Source organism: Eupeodes corollae, chromosome 1, assembly GCF_945859685.1.
Source record: "Eupeodes corollae chromosome 1, idEupCoro1.1, whole genome shotgun sequence".
NCBI lineage: Eukaryota > Metazoa > Arthropoda > Insecta > Diptera > Syrphidae > Eupeodes > Eupeodes corollae.
In genome coordinates, this window is record NC_079147.1 from 119,817,426 (window position 1) to 119,834,653 (window position 17,228).

The 17,228-nt window shown below is 32.7% G+C and overlaps 1 protein-coding gene across 2 annotated transcripts in view; it reads left to right on the forward strand.

The window, feature by feature from the left end:
• The first annotated feature begins 2,214 nt into the window (after positions 1–2,214).
• Positions 2,215–17,228, forward strand: part of LOC129939124 (cAMP-dependent protein kinase catalytic subunit) — a 60,311-nt gene continuing 45,297 nt past the window's right edge. For both annotated transcript variants that reach the window (XR_008780511.1, XM_056047001.1), the window contains exon 1: positions 2,215–2,922. Coding sequence is in view for 1 of the 2 variants with exons in the window: in XM_056047001.1 (XP_055902976.1) it covers positions 2,226–2,922 (697 nt within the window). In the remaining variant the exon portion in view is untranslated. The remainder of the gene's footprint in view (positions 2,923–17,228) is intronic.

Here is a 17,228-nt window from a genome sequence, read left to right on the forward strand (position 1 = left end):
CTGCTACTTTTAAATAAACTTAAACTTTTAGAACAATGCTCTAAACATAAAGACGAGCGCCTAATTAAATTCAGCTTAGAACCAAAAATACTCCATTTAAATGGAGTCTTTTTGCATAAAACAAACAAGAGAGAAAAAAATTATCACACACCCACAAGCAAAACCTCACACACCAATAACTCGATTAAATGGCATGATTAGGGTCAATGTTTTGGCGATCAATTGCTCTCTGTACCTTCATAGCTTCCGGTGAGTCCATTGCACACGAGGCAAATCTACAACCTTACTCAACGAGATTTGGAAGACAACTGAAACTTTTCTTGAACAGTCTGGTATTTGTACTTTTTTGACCTCCAATTGAAATATAAATAGTAAATACTAAATACACGTACGACAAACCTAACCGAAATATTTTTTTTTTCATTTGGGTTGCACCTATGTGTGTGCATATGATCAATCTTACATTCTATGCGAGCCTCATGCACGTACGACAAAACAATTTTAAGGTTTTATTTTAAATTTTCGATCGTATGTCTTAAGCATATAGACACACGACAAACAATATTGAAGTAAAATTTGCTCAAAAATACATGGAATTTTTGTCGTATTTGCCAAAAACTGGCGCTTACGACAAAACAAAACTAAGGGTATGCGTATTTTGTGGATATCAACAAAATCAGTGCTAATTATCTCAGCAACGGTAAATCATAGGCTAATTCTGATTGAAGAGATCGAAAAAGGACCTTCGAAAACATACATATGTATGACTAAATACCCACTTTAAAAAAGTATATTTTGGCGTTTACAACAAAACAATTCTCTGACGACGTATTGCTTTTGGAAAGTAAGGATATAAATCCTTCGTACGTATTACCCTTCAAAACCCATTTGTTTACGTAGTTGTATTTGTAACGTAGACGAATTCAACGAGAAAAATTGACGTGTTTTTACGCATACATAGACACACTTACCGAGTTTTTTTGGGGAAATTTAATAAATTAGAGGAGAAATTACACGCACACTATGAAAAAGTTTATAAGGGCTGATTTCCGGTTTAGCTTGTAGGCAAACCAAGATGTCTATCGAGGATTTATATTTTTATATAGAGTTTTTTTTGGTTGGAATCTTTTGTATACATTTTTTTTATTTTCTCCTTTGGCCCGCGAACTGTGATCTATCGAAATATGATGTGAATTAAAAAATAATGTTGGGGATGCGGAAAGGTTAAGTGAGTATGGCAATAATTAGGTATACTGACAAATGATTGTAGCAGTTTTGTATGATTTTTAGATTAAAATACTGGCAGCTTGCCAGAAATTGATAGAAAAAATGTTTTCTGCTTATGCTGTTTTAACACATTCGAGTTTGTGATTCGTTATCCACAAGCAAAGTCTAACAAAGCTGTTTTCGATTTTTATTTGACTCTATTTTTCAAATGAGGTATGTATTAAGTTTATATTAACATAATATTTGGACTAAGTTGATAAATAGAAATGTATGGCGGTTTTTCGAAAGCAAATCATAACAAGTACTTGTCGTTTGTATCACATGATTATGGACTAGATCAAAATTTACCGTATGAGTAAAAAAACAAGTTTTGATAGTTTAAATTTTTAATGAGTTGCAGTGGTGTTGATGAGATGTTCGACACGTTTTTAACATGGTAACCGTATATGTTCATTAAAAGTATGTTAAGACTTAAGACATTAATTCAATGTGCTAAGTCATGGTAGAAATGGCTGCCGACCCCTTCAACACGCTTTTAATTAGGCAACACCTCATATTTCCCTCGAACTCGGAGAGCTTTGTTATTGAAAACTAATTTTAGCCATTAACACAATGGGCTAATTCTTAGCCAAAAAAACGCACCTCAGTATATTGCCTTGTAACAAGAAACTGTCAAATACAGGGTATAAAATGTATTGACAAGACGAGCTACGTGGTCTAACGCTCTCGCCTTACGCTTTGCCTTAAGCGTTGAGGATATTATTATGCTTCGTTCTTTCCTCTTCATTTTTTTAAGGGCACAAGATTCAAACATTTTACTTCAGGAAACCAAAATTATTTTACATTTATAAGCAAAATTAAGAATGCTGATTCATTACATAACCTTACTCTTAGAACAAAAAGGCGCAGAAAAACGAAAATCTCCAAAAAACCTAAAATAAACTCAAAATTATGCTTTAAGTTATTTTTTCTCTTAATTTCAGTTCATCCTAAGAACCATGGATAAAATGACAGTTGCTCAAAAAACTGCATACATTGAAGCTCATATGGCAGTTCAACAACATATGGTCCAAGCAGCTTTTCATTTCAAACAACATAATCAACGATGCGATATCCAGCAACAAAGTAACCAAGGTCAAGATTCTTCTCCAAATAATGTAAATGAGGTTGTGCAACAACAACCACAACAACAACAAGAACAACACCAACAACAACAACAACACCAACAGCAACAACACCAACAGCAACAACCACACCAACAACAACAACAACAACACCAACAACAACACCAACAACAACAACAGCAACAACAACAGCAACAGCAACAACAACAACAACAACAACAGCAACAACAACAACAACAACAACACCAACAACAACAACATCAACAACAACAGCAACATTTCTCACACAATATAAAAGTACCTCAAATAAGTACATCAAGTTCGGGGGGGGCCGACAGCACATTTACAGTTCCCGACGATGTCGGTATGGGTTTTGAAGGTGGTGTAAGAGTACTCCAAAGCTTAGGCAGCTGGTCACCTGACATTCCTTACAATGTACCAAGACCAAATCTTATACCTTTTACGGAGCCGTATGTTGAAGGTGGTTCAATGCATCCTGCAAGTAGACTTAAGGCGTTGCAACAAGTCCAACAGGCTTCATCAAATATTCGGAAAGCGCATTCTATAAAAAGTAAATGAAATGTGTTTTTGTTATCCTTTAGAACAATGTTTTTGAATCTTTAGGTGCTGTACACAATTTAAATCATGTTGTTCATAGAACAGAACCTTGAACCATTGAATAATTACAAATAGAAGTAGACATCGAACATTGCTCAAACGATACCAGCGACTTATGAGCACCCAGTGAGTACAATTAGTAGCTTGAATATCATTTTCATGATATTGGTTTTCGTATATGCAAATTATATGTAACATCCCATTGCTCAAAAGGTATGAAAAAATTCTTTTGGCATCTTTTTGAATTATTTGTATATAGTTTATGAATGAAGACAATAATATCTACAAGTTAAATGGGATAGTGTGTTCGTGTCGCCATAAAAAAAAGAAAAGGTATACCTACATTTAAAAATATTAGGTATTGGAAATGATATTATTCATATTTCATATTTTCTTGGAGGCTTGTTCTTCCAAATAGAAAAAATTGCAATTAGGTACTTTTTCATGATTTTTTTTATCGGTACTGGCAGATATACCATTTTACGAATACATAGTTTTGTGAATGACAGTACGATATAGCCAAGTGCATGTTGTATGATAACTCAAAAAATAATTTCTTCCGTAAAGGCATTAGAAGGTTTTAAAACTTTTTAACAAAAATTGAATACATATAATATGTATATTTAATATTTCTATAAACTATTTTTACAATGCCTAACTTAAATCAATCCAAAGACGTTGAAAATAATTGGAATGAAATAAATGCAAATGACGGTGAAATGTCCTTAATATATTTTGTAGAATATATTGCAAAATCTGTGCTTAAGAAAAATTACTGATTTATGCAAATTGTTTATGGACGAAAACAAATGTGAAAACAAAGACACTCCCATATTTAGAGAGCCCTTGTGTCAAAATTACCATGAAACAAGTGAACATTTAATAAAATTTCGTCAATTCAAAAATAATATTAATGGAGCTTGACCGTAAGAGAATTCGTAAATTATGTAAAAGCAAGCAAATCTGCCAAAAATACTTCTAAAATAGTTGAAAAATCTAATAGGTTGGCCTCCAACTTATGATATACATATATATATATATATATATATATGTACCTATGTACATACATATGTACCTACATACATATGTACATACTAACCTCCATTTGTGCATATGAATATCTAGGTACCTCTATGTAATTAATAATTACCTAGCAAACTTTAAACAAAACAATATACCTACCTGTCTATACTAACATACATATGTATGTGGGTACATACTTTGAAGTAAAGTATAACTCGTCCATTATCCCAATAATGTTTTGAGAAAAAAAAAGAAATTCAAAAATAAATCCATCCCAACCCATATCAAACTAATAACAAAATTGCGTAAAAACACAACAAAACTCACAAATTATCATCAGCGACACCAGCGTCTAATGAGCACCCAGTGAATACAATTAGTAGCTTGAATATCATTTTCATGATATTGGTTTTCGTATATGCTAATTATTTATAACATATTATTGCTCAAAAGTTATGAAAAAATTCAAAAATCCATCCCAACCCATATCAAACTTATAACAAAATTGGGTAAAAACAGAACAAAACTCACAAATTATCATCATGTCGAATTACATGCAAGCACCAACATCATTTTTATTTTATGAATGAAAATGAAATTTAAAAATAATACATTTTCTGCAACGAACGTGATTTGACCTTGAATGCCACACTTCACAGACATACCTAAACAGTTTGTTGTTGATGTTTTTCATTCCAAATAAAAAGACCAACAATATTTCGTTATCTTCCTCGGCCATAACAAATTGTAAGTAAATTTCAAATACAATCCAAATCTGTAATATTGTGTGTTGTAATTGATGTAATGTTTAAATAACTCGGTGTGCGATACCAGTGACTTATGAGCAATAAGTTTCGCCATCTAGAGCAAAATCTGCCCGATGTCCCTTCTATTTGCAATTATTCAATGCTTGAACTTTTAATTTTAAAATCTGACATATATCTATTATTCAGAGTTTTTTATAATAAGATGAACCTAGAAAAATGAAAAATAGCACGTTGAGAACCACCTAACAATAATTAATTGTGTGTGGATTTATTTTAAAATGTTACCAACAAACAACGAAACATTAAGTGAAATACACAAATCCAGATATTTCTTAAATGTTCTTACCCTTTTCAAAATCAATACTTAGAAGATTGAATGAAAATTAGTAATTAATTTTTTCATGACGGTTTTTTAAAAATACACATGTATAATATGTTGGAAAATGAGAAATACAATTCAATTCAGTTCAGTTCAATTCAATTCAATTCAATTCAATTCAATTCAATTCAATTCAATTCAATTCAATTCAATTCAATTCAATTCAATTCAATTCAATTCAATTCAGTTTAATTCAATTCAATTCAATTCAATACAATTCAATTCAATTCAATTCAGTTCAATTCAATTCAATTAATTTTATTTTATTTATTCAAATTTAATTTAATTTAAATTAATTTAATTTAATTTAATTTAATTTAATTTAATTTAATTTAATTTAATTTAATTTAATTTAATTTAATTTAATTTAATTTAATTTAATTTAATTTAATTTAATTTAATTTAATTTAATTTAATTTAATTTAATTTAATTTAATTTAATTTAATTTAATTTAATTTAATTTAATTTAATTTAATTTAATTTAATTTAATTTAATTTAATTTAATTTAATTTAATTTAATTTAATTTAATATAATTTAATTTAATTTAATTTAATTTATTTTAATTTAATTTAATTTAATTTAATTTAATTTAATTTAATTTAATTTAATTTAATTTAATTTAATTTAATTTAATTTAATTTAATTTAATTTAATTTAATTTAATTTAATTTAATTTAATTTAATTTAATTTAATTTAATTTAATTTAATTTAATTTAATTTAATTTAATTTAATTAAATTTAATTTAATTTAATTTAATTTAATTTAATTTAATTTAATTTAATTTAATTTAATTTAATTTAATTTAATTTAATTTAATTTAATTTAATTTAATTGAATTACATTTAATTTAATTTAATTTAATTTAATTACATTTAATTTACCTTTTTGATTTTTCTAACTTTTCTGTATCCAAAGATATTAGCATCTGTGTCGAAAAAGTGCTGATTTTTAATGGTTAGACATTTCGAACTTCAATCTCAAATATCTCGGATCTCCCAAATATTTTTGCAGATATATCCGGCTTAGAACAACCTTTAATTTGATACCAAATTTATTGGTGTACACTCCGGGACGAAAATGAGCATACCCCTTTTATTGGTGCCAGATATAAAACGACCATTGCCAAGACTTTATATTAAAATCCAATAGGTTATGGGCCAGACGCTAACTTAACAGGATAATAAACATAATTAATTACGTATTCTAGAAATAAAGATTTCTGGTGACATGGTTGACATAGAAAAACTAGCAAAAGACAATTTCGACATATGGAAACTATAAATGGGCTCTATATTAGTTAAAAATGATCATTTGGACTATGTGAATTTGACAACACAAAAAACAGAACCGATTTCAGTGCAAAATCATGTAGCAATTCATAAGAAATAAGCAGTTGGGAAACAACAGATCAAAAGTCCGGATCAGATATCATTTTGTCTATTTCACCCTCCCAATTGTGTCATGTAAAACATTGCTCCCCTTCAAGAGATGTTTGGAAAAAACTCGAAAAAATTGACCACTCTAAAGGTCTTGCAAGAAAAGCAGCATTACTGAAACAATTACTTTTTTCAAAAATGAAAGAGGGACATAGCATGATGGCGCATCTTAATAATTTCTTCGGCAACTTTAAAAAGCTAGCTGAGATGGACATAGGCATTACGAAAAATCTTCTCACTATACTGTTAGTGCATAGCATTCCAGACAGCTACTAAAATTTTCGATGCGCAATTGAGGCGAGAGACGATTTGCCTGCACTAGATGCGTTGAAAAATAAAACTACTCGAAAAATACAATGTTATGAAAGAAAAATAAACATAGTCAAGACAAACACAACAAGATGGAGACGCATTTTATGCCGAATATGGACATCCAAAAAACAGACATATGGACATCATGAAACACAGACAAGAAACAATTCGATACAAAATGTTGGAACTGTAAACAACAAAAAATCTTACAAATGCAATTTTTGCAAGAGGATTGGCCATAAAGCTGCCAGCATTATATTATTAGTGGTATCAAAATTTAGTCTGCCTTTAGGTTTAATCAAAGTAAATATAAAAGTGTCCACTTTGCAGCAGCTGAGCTTTGAGGGAGTAACATCAAGTTATAAACGACCTTACCTTACGGAAACAATATTCAATTAAATCGTTTAATGATAACCGACATTTTTCCAAAATTCTGACATGTACATTTTATCCGTAACTTGATCTTGAGATGTGATAATTTTGAGATGTTGATCCATCTGTCAATAAATTGTGAAATGAATGATTTAACGTGTGCATTCAATGTTCAATGATCGTGCATTTGTTATGGGGTGCGTTCAATTAAATACATTTATTTACCGTTAACAAATGAAAAGTACGTACTTTAGGCTTGTATTTTATTTTTAAGAATAGACTCATTTTTTTTAATTTCTTAAAAAAAGGCTCAAAATAGAATAAAAAATGACTATGCGACCAAGTAAGAAACTTATGACCAAATTTGGTCGTAAACAACCAAACTGGCAACCGTGATCAGTGTGCGAAGTGTGCATATTAGTCAAGCAGAGCGCTGAATAATTTCCGAAAGAGTCACAAAAAACAACAACGTTGATTTAATTGATTCATTCTGATGTGTGTGGGCCAATGAGAACCAAAACGATTGGTAATGCTGTTTCCTTCGTAACATTCATTGACGGTAAATCACGTTTTGTTGAAGTTTTCTTTCTGAAATCAAAAGGTGATGCCAAGGAATCCTTTCTGAAATATAAGAGTTTAATAGAAAATCAAACAGAGAAGAAAATAAAAACCTTAAGAACAATCAATGACCTGGATTATTATGGAAAAGAGTTCGCGAATTTCATTGAATAATCTGGCATAAGAAGAGAGCATACTGTTGCCTATACACCTCAGCAGAACGGAGTGAGGCGAAGTTGTTGGTACAGCTGCGTACATACGAAACCGATGTCCAACGAAGAAACTCGACAATATGACGCCTTTTGAAGTCCAGTACGGATACAAACCTAATGTTTCACAATTAAAAATATGTGGTTGTAAAGCATTCGCTCTAAATAAGAAACCAGGTACAGATTAACAGAATGCATATTCGTAGGATACTCCAAAGCTTATCCTCTTTGGGATCCAGTTTCGAAATAAAATTTTGTGATCAGAGACGTCAAATTCAGCAGTCGAGTTGTGTTTAATTTGGTGATGCTTACGAAAAGTTTTTCGATTTCAATTTAACCACAGCAAATCAGGTTGACTGCAAAGTCGAAGTTACGAAATACGAAACACAGCTTGATGAAATTAATAATTATGACAGCAAATGCAATGAAAGAAAAGTATAAAACAAGAAAAAAGCTCATAGTAAAAGTTCACACAGCGTTGAAAATCCGTTTAAGAGGGGCCTGGAAGACCAACTTTTGAAAGAACTGGCAGAAGGGAAGACCAAAAAGGTTATTCAGCATGATGCAAGAAAATGTGAAGAATAAGGCTGAACTGGCAGAAGAAGATTATTTTGTAAACTGTCCAATTAATACAACAGTGAAAGAAGCAATGGAGAGTTCATGTGCATACGTGTCGAGAGCTGCAATAGAATCAGAGTTCAATACTTTCAAGTCCTTATGGTTTTAGCAGCAGAATTTCATTTGGAACTTTTCCAGTTAGATGTCGAAATGGCGTACATAAATGGAGGCCTGGAATAGGGGAAATATTTATGGAGCAGGCTGAAGTATGAAAGCTGGTAAAGAGAATTTTATTTGTTCACTATAAAAGGCTCTATACGGGCTAAAACAGTCTGGAAGAAGTGGGTTCATCAAATAAGAGCAAGAACTTTTGGAAATGGACTGAAACCATTAAATACCAAAAATGTATGTATTTTATGGAAACTGAAGCAACTTACATGTTTGTCGTCATCTTAGTTCATGATCTTATAATCGGAACAAACAACTCAAATTCTTATCAAAAACTGAAGGTAAAATAAAAGACCTTAGTAAGTTGCAATGGCAACTTTGTTAGATAGAAATGTGAAGCTCAGCAAACAGATAGGACCGAAAACTGAACAAGAAAAGTCTGATAGGCTAAATACACCATATACATCATTGATAGGTTAATTTATGTATCTAGGGGTATCGACGTGACCTGACATTACACACACAGTAAGTGATCTTAGCCAATACAATGCTCATCCTGGCAAGGAACAGTGAAAGGCTGCAAAACGGGTTCTTAGGTACCTACAAGGCCCTCAACATCTTGGCCTTGTATACCAGAAAACCAATAAGCAGGAATTAATCGCGTATGTAGATTTAGATTAGGGAGGCAACGTGGGCGACTGAAAAAAATGCACATGTATTCAAATTGGCCAATGCAGCAGTTACTTATGAATCCAGGAAGCAAAAATCTGTCACACTATCAAGCACGGAAGCAGAGTATATGGCGCTGATTGAAAGGAAGGAATCTAAGGAAACCATTTATCTGCGAAACCTGTTAAAGGAATTTGGTTTTCTTAACAATGATGCAACACCGACTTTTGTTGACTGTGACAATAAAGAAGCCCAAAAACTAATGAAAAAAACTGCATTCCATTCAAGAACGAAACATGTAGACATTCGACATTATTTCATCAGAGAAGTTTTCCAACGAGGTGAGATAGAAGTCAAATATGTTCCAATGACCGATATGATTGCCGATGTTCTAACTAAAAGCCTTTTTTTACCAAGCCATCGTATATGCATCAAAGGTTATGGTAACCCTCCTGATGAACATTAACCCGCGTTGAGAGGGGGTGTTGTTACCAGATATAAAACGATTATTGGCAACACGGGTTAGATAGTTTATACTCTTTTATCTCTGTCACAGTATTATATTCCCATCTTTGTCACACAAAGATTTTCCCATTTTTGAACTATTATTTGTCTTTTGTTCATTCTGTTTTTAATAAAGCTACTGACGACGTGCCATTTTTATAATTTTAAACCTTTAATATTTGTTTTTCTGAAAGTGATAGACTTTAAATTAAAATCCAAATAAAAATAGTTAAAGTAAAGTTACACATAAAATAAATTTAGTGGAGCAATATTTCGTTGAGAACTAGCGCCTAGTGACTAACAACTCTCAACTATTCCTGTGTGCGAGAAGTAAGAAGGATGGAGGGGACCTACAGTTTTTATGCTGAATCCGAAAGGTTTATTTGAGAAAGAACTTTTCATGACAAAAATTACTCTGGGAGGATTTGTCAATTCGTCACAAGATGCAGTACCCGTGAAAAAAAAAACTTTAGGTGGCATAGGGCAGGGATCGAACCTAAGACCTCTCGCATGACATTCCAACGCACTTTTGTTATTTTTTTTTAATTCAATTTTATTACTTCAATCTTAGACCTATCTTAAGGCTAGACAAAAATTCATAAGACTTGCCTAATTAACCATAACTTTCAACTAACTTACTGGTCACATACGGACACTGTAAGTTAAACTAGAACACTTAATACTAATGGCTTTCTGCCCAAAGATCTATTTTACTTCAATTGAATTTTACTTATTTCCGATTTATTAGAAAATTCAAAAAAAAAAACGAATATCATTATCCTTTTTTAGTTTAAATTAAAAACTACTTAAAATTAGATCCTTAAATAAAACTTAAAACTTACTTAAACTACCTATTCTACCTATAAACTACTTAAAACTAGAACAACCAAAGCAATGTTTTTCATATTTCATTTTGTTTCAACCTTTTGGGCCGTTCTGTACACAATTAATTCGTCGGCGTACGCAATTGCCTTTGTAAGACTACCTATCAGACCGCTGCGCTGGTGCAAATGCTGAAGAGAATCGGCAAATTCACCGCTCCCGGTTGAACACCATTTTTGATTAGGAATGTTGTGGTAGAAGTTACGTTGCCACTCTTGACAACAAACTTTCTACCGTTAGCGTATCATAAAGTGTATACAACAATGGCTTCCTTATGCCAAGCCTTCTTAGTTTTACGTAAAGAGACTCTAACAATATGGTGTCAAAGGCCTTTTCCAAATCAACCAGAAAATCACCTGTGCATTGTTTTTTGATTTATTCCATTGGATATCAGAAACGAGTTTAGAAGAAATGAAACAAATGTATTTATTTTGTATCTTTATTTTTGTATCAACTCGAAAACTTTATACGACCGAAGCCTCCGACGAATCAATTTCAACTTCCTTTATCATTTATTATTAAGTCACCACGAAGTATACAAAGTGCATAATCAATTAGTTCTTCGAACCCCAATATAAACAAAATATGATGCACTCAGATTTTGTTTAATTTGCACTTCATATCGATTGCTAATTGCTTATTTACTTTGCGTGTGCGATTGTGATATACAAAATATGCTGAATGCATATTTTGTGAAAAAAACAACAAAAAAAAAGAATTAAATGATATTATTATGAGGGGTTGTTGTTGATAATATAACTCCCCCTGCGTTCGTCTGAGGCTCCAACGAAGTTTCTTTTACATTTATTTTTACATTTTCTTTTATATGTACATTACAAAGAGTAAAGTAGTTAATATAATTAAAATTACAAATTGAGTAACCCATGTTAATATATGCTTTGCATGGTTTTGATATGTCATTAAATCAATTCTATCTCTGTTTTAATATTATTCAAATTTAATTTTTCTAGATCCAAATTGAAGAAAGTTATCTTTTCTTTGATTTACGTAAGAAAATTAGGAAAGATTATATGGCCATGAATATTTTTTTCTTGGTTTTTAAATAACATATTGTTAATATTTATTTTACAATTTTCTTTTTTAATAAGTTTATTTCCTTCATTGTTTATTTTTAAATCGTTACAATTTTAAATAATTAATGTATTTTTAATGTTCCTTGTTACAATTATTCCTTTCGTAATTTCACTTATTTCCTCTTATTAATGAAATTGTATGTCACAATCGGCTTCTTCCATTCTAATTATGTTTTTAATACAATCATCTTTGACTTCTATAAGATTCAATTTATATCAGAGAGAAAAAACTAATCGAGAGAGCCAAATTTCCTCGTCTCCGTCCCTTTGAAACCTCTTAATCTCATTTTTTATAGCGTGTTGAATTCGTATCGGTGTATATATGTTTTCACCTCGGAGAGCAGAGAGGACATTTGATATTTCTTTCTCTCTCTGGTTTTCACAAAATAATTTTAGCAAACAATTTTCATTTGTCAATAAATTACGTTAAACGTTATATATTAGGGCAGATCGTGGTGAATTTGGATTTTTTTTCCTCTTTCTTCGAGTTACAGATAGATGGCATTAACAACCAAAACCAGAAAAGATGTGTTCAGAAAGAGTGTAGCAAGGTTAAGGTTTATTAGACTAGACTTTATTTGTTATGAACAAGTACATGTTTTTTATAAATGTATGTTATGTTTATTTCAATAGTAATATCTTAACTAATAACTGTCTCGTACATTTAATACGGTCTCCATTTCAGAGTTAGTATGACTTTGCAGTCGCTGATTGTGTGATATAGCGTGTTTCGTAACCACTTCTGTAACCATTTCAATTTGAAGGTCACGATGTAGATCGCTATTTCTTATATACCAAGGGGCATTTATTATTCCACGAAGGACCTGGCTTTGGAATTTTTGGATGGGTTCAGCATTTGTTTTCTTTGTACAGCCCCATAGTTGGATGCCATATGTCCAAACGGGTTTCAATACTTGCTTATATAACATTAGTTTGTTCTGGATAGATAGGTCAGAGTTCTTTCCTATTAACCAGTACATTTTTCTGTACTTCAAGTTTAGTTCTTCTCTTTTCTTTTTGATGTGTTCTTTCCATTTAAGCTTTGCATCCAAATTCATTCCAAGGTATTTGGCGGTATTGGAGTTAGGTACTTCTGTACTGTTTATAAAAATTGGAACATTGTTTATGTTTTTGTTTGTAAAGTTTATATGCGTCGATTTTGTTTCGTTTAATTTGATACGCCATTTGTGCGTCCAATCACTAACTTTATCGACTGCATTTTGCAATTTTTATGTAGCCTTCGTAACGGATTTATCTGGCACCAATATTGCAGTATCATCAGCAAAGGTGGCCATGATAGCGTTGATGTCCACTGGAATATCCCTTGTATATAACAGATACAGGGTTGGTCCTAGGACACTTCCTTGCGGTACACCGGCTTCAATTTTCTTAAGTTCCGAGTAATTTTGGTCGTACCGTACTCTAAAGAGTCGGTTCGTAACGTAGGATTTCAGTATTTCGTAGTACTGCCTGGGGAAGTCCCTATGCAGTTTGTACTCAAGTCCCAAGTGCCAAACCTTGTCAAAAGCTTGAGCAACATCTAAGAATACAGACGAGCATAATTGTTTTTCTTCAAGTACCTTTTCCACAACATCCGTAATTCGATGCACTTGGTCTATCGTGGAATGTTTATTTCTAAATCCAAACTGATGGCTCGGAATTAGTCTTCTTTCTTCAATTATTTTGTTTAGCCTTTTAAGTAGCAGTTTTTCAAAAACTTTTGCCATGATTGGTATAAGCGATATTGGTCTGTAAGATGTAACTTCTGTTGGTGGCTTACCTTGTTTAGGTATAACAATGACTTCCGCAATTTTCCAATGATGTGGCACATATCTTAGTTTAAGGCATGCGTTTATTATAAATTGGAGTTTCTTGAAGGCTATAAGAGGCATTTCTTTCAGAACCTGAGCAGTTATAAGATCGTACCCTGGTGATTTTTTGTTTGACAACTTATGTTGACACATGCTTCTTACTTCTTTGAGCGTGACAAAAGGTATTTCACATTCGTCGTTTCTGTCAACAAACTGTAAGGGATCTGTAGCTGTGCTTGCTGAGAATGGTTTGAAAACATTCGCGAGATGTTCAGCAAAAAGATCAGCCTTTTGTTTCGGGTTTTCGATCCATTTACCATCTTGAGATTTTATCGGCGGGTTTTGTGTCTGAGGTCTTTTTAGGCGCTTAGTTGCTTTCCATAAGGAGTATTCTGTAGAAGCATCCGTCGTCAGACTTTTCAGGTATCTACTTAGTGAATCATTTTTAAACTCACAGATTCTTTTTTTTAATTCGTTGTTAAGACGGTTAAAAACTACCTTATCATCTGGGAATCTCGTGGATTGCCATTTTCTTCTAGCTCTTCTTTTTTCCAATATCAACTCCTTTATTTCGATAGGATATTTTATTTCTTTTTCTCTCGCATTCGAAATAGTTTGAGTACTTTCTTCTGCAGCCTGCTGCACATCAGCAATAAATTGTTCTAGTTCATGATCAATTTGTTCAATTGTTTGCATAGGGGATCTTAGGTTTATAAAATTTTCAAGTTTGTCTTTGAATTCGTTCCAGTTTGTTCTGTTATTCACGAGCTTGGGATTACTTTTTTCTATTATTTCTGTTTCGCTCAGTGATAAAATTACTGGAGTATGATCTGATGATAAATCGTAATTACCTTCGACACTTATATGATTTCGTTTAATACCTTTAACTACGAAAAAGGCAATAAGGTCTGGTATTTTGTTAGTATCAGATGGCCAATATGTTGGCGAACCAGAAGAATAAAATTCGCAGTTGTATTTTCGGCCTGCTTGGTATAGCCATTTACCTTTTGTTGTTATGAGCCTAGATCCCCATTGGGTGTGTTTAGCATTGAAGTCGCCACCAACAAGGAAGTTATGTCCTAACAAATGTAGGAGTTCTGCATAGTCTTCTTCAGTTGGAGAGCGCCTCGGAGGGCAGTATATAGCTGCTATTTTGAATTCTTTCTTTTTTATACCAATACTAATTGTTGTTACTTGCATGTTTTCTTTAGTAAACTTTGGTTCTTCAAAGTGTGTTAAGCACTTTTTTATAAGTATTGCTGATCCTCCCCTAGCTTTGTCAGCTGGGTGCGGAGCGTGATAACATGTATAGTTTGGTAATTTATTATCAAGATTTTGTTCAATAGCGAGGTGGGTTTCGGACACCAAACAAATGTCTATATGCTCTATGTCTAAAAAGATGTTTAGTTCTGATACATGCTGTAAGAGACCGTTTGCATTCCATGTTGCGATTTTGAGTGTTCTGTCCATCATTGTTTTTTAAGAGCGACTTCTTCGCTTAGCTGTTTTATGTTTAAATCTTGTTGGTCAATCCTTTTCAGGATGAGTTCCAGCATTTCTTTTATAGAAGTTTCCTCATTCTTCCGCACATTTTTTACAATCTGGGAATAGGATTTATTTTCATCTCTTTTGCTTAGTGCAATTGCTTTTCCCGGTTGATTTTAAGTAATGTTATCGACCGTTACTTTTTTGCTTTCAACTACTGGTTTTGTGTTGGTTGAGTTTCTAAACTTGTTCCCACTTTTGTTTTTTCTTTTTGTGTCTTGGAACTTTTTTGCTACTGGACATCCTCTGTAACTTGCAGGATGATTGCCTTGACAATTAACACATTTCGCTTTCTGTTCTCTGCCCATGGGACAGTTTTTGGTTGCATGTCTGCCTTCACATTTAACACAAGCGAACTCGCGATTGCAGTATTTTTGTGTATGCCCAAAGGCTTGACAGCGCTTACATTGTGGAACACTTTTCGACTTTCGCAGTGGTTCAATTTTGACAACTATGCCCATAATTGATTTAATACTGTAAATCTTATCGAAACTTTCTTTATTTTCAAACGTGAGCATAAATAAAGGTAGAGATCTCTTTTTTGTCGTTGATACCCCAGTGGAGTCTTTTACTATCTCATTTTTAATAAGATTATTGGCATCGAGAGCTTGAAAGCCTTTTTGTATAAGGTCTTCGACAATTTCTTTGGCAACACATGAAGAGTGAAGGCCTCTTGCTACTACTTTTATCGATCTTGTAGCTTTATTTTCGTACGAGTGCCACTGAATTTTCTTTTTGTTCAATTCTTCAGTGACAGATCTATACGCATCGGCATCTTCAACAATGAATTTCCAATTGTCTTTATTGTATGATGTATATTTACATGCCTTATTCGTGCATTTTTCTACTATGCTCTTTAGCTCGCCAAACATTGCCAATCCGGAGATCATAATTGGGGGTGGGGCAGTTTGCCTGGTACCTTTAACGTGAGACTTATTTTGGGGTAAATCTCTTATTTCTTTATTGGAAGCTCTCATTTTTGTAGCAGTATCTGATTTTGAACCTGTTTGCTGACATTTTATAACAGCCTCTGGGCTACTCTCTGCTTTTCGTTTCTTTGACTTACGTTTATTTCGGTTTACTTCAGTTTCAAGGAGGAGCTCTTCCTCATCAGTATGAAACTCATTAGCAGTTTTTTGTGGGCTTTTCACTACTGGTGACTTTTGACTTGATATGTTGTCTTTCACGGACTTTTTATCGAGCAAGCTGACTTTTTCTTCGAGTCTCTCCACTTGTTGCTGAAGACTTTCAACAAGGGCTTCAAGTTGTTTTCTGGCAAAGATTTCTATTTGCCATTTATCGAAATAATTTTCGGATTCAACTTGGTGGATCTCGTTGTTTTTTGTGAAACGCTGCTGATCTTTTGTTTCGATCTTTTCATGGATGGTTCCTTTTTCGTAAATGACTTCTATGTCATTTGATTTTTGCGTTGGGGGTTTCGATGGAGTAACCCTTGGTGATATTTTTGGTGGAGTTCTTAGTGTTTTTGAACTCCGTCTATTTCCTAGAAGCAATAATTGGTCCTCCCCAGAATCCATAGGACCGATCTCCGAAGAGAGTGGATTTACCAGTTTATCTGGATTGCCACCTGGGGTATTATATCTATTTGTTTTACTCATTGCCATATTTTTTTTTGTTTTTGTAACTTTTGTTTAGTCCCATAAATAGCTCAGTTACCTCTTCTATTTAGGTTTCTTGTAGAACTGGTTCTTCAGAGCGATTATCTTATCTTTTGCTCCTTATTCCTGAGAAGGTAGCTCAGGTGTCTCAGCTCTTGGATTCAATAGATCCAACGCTCGTCGTTAGTTCACCTTATGGTTATCCAGCGGGCACCACTTGGAGGTGACGATGCGATTTTGCTCCATCGAATTATTTTACATCGAATTAATTATAACAGGCGGAAATAATAAACGTCTACAGTTTACCGGGAATATTTATATAAAATATCCATATCTTCTGCAATTGCG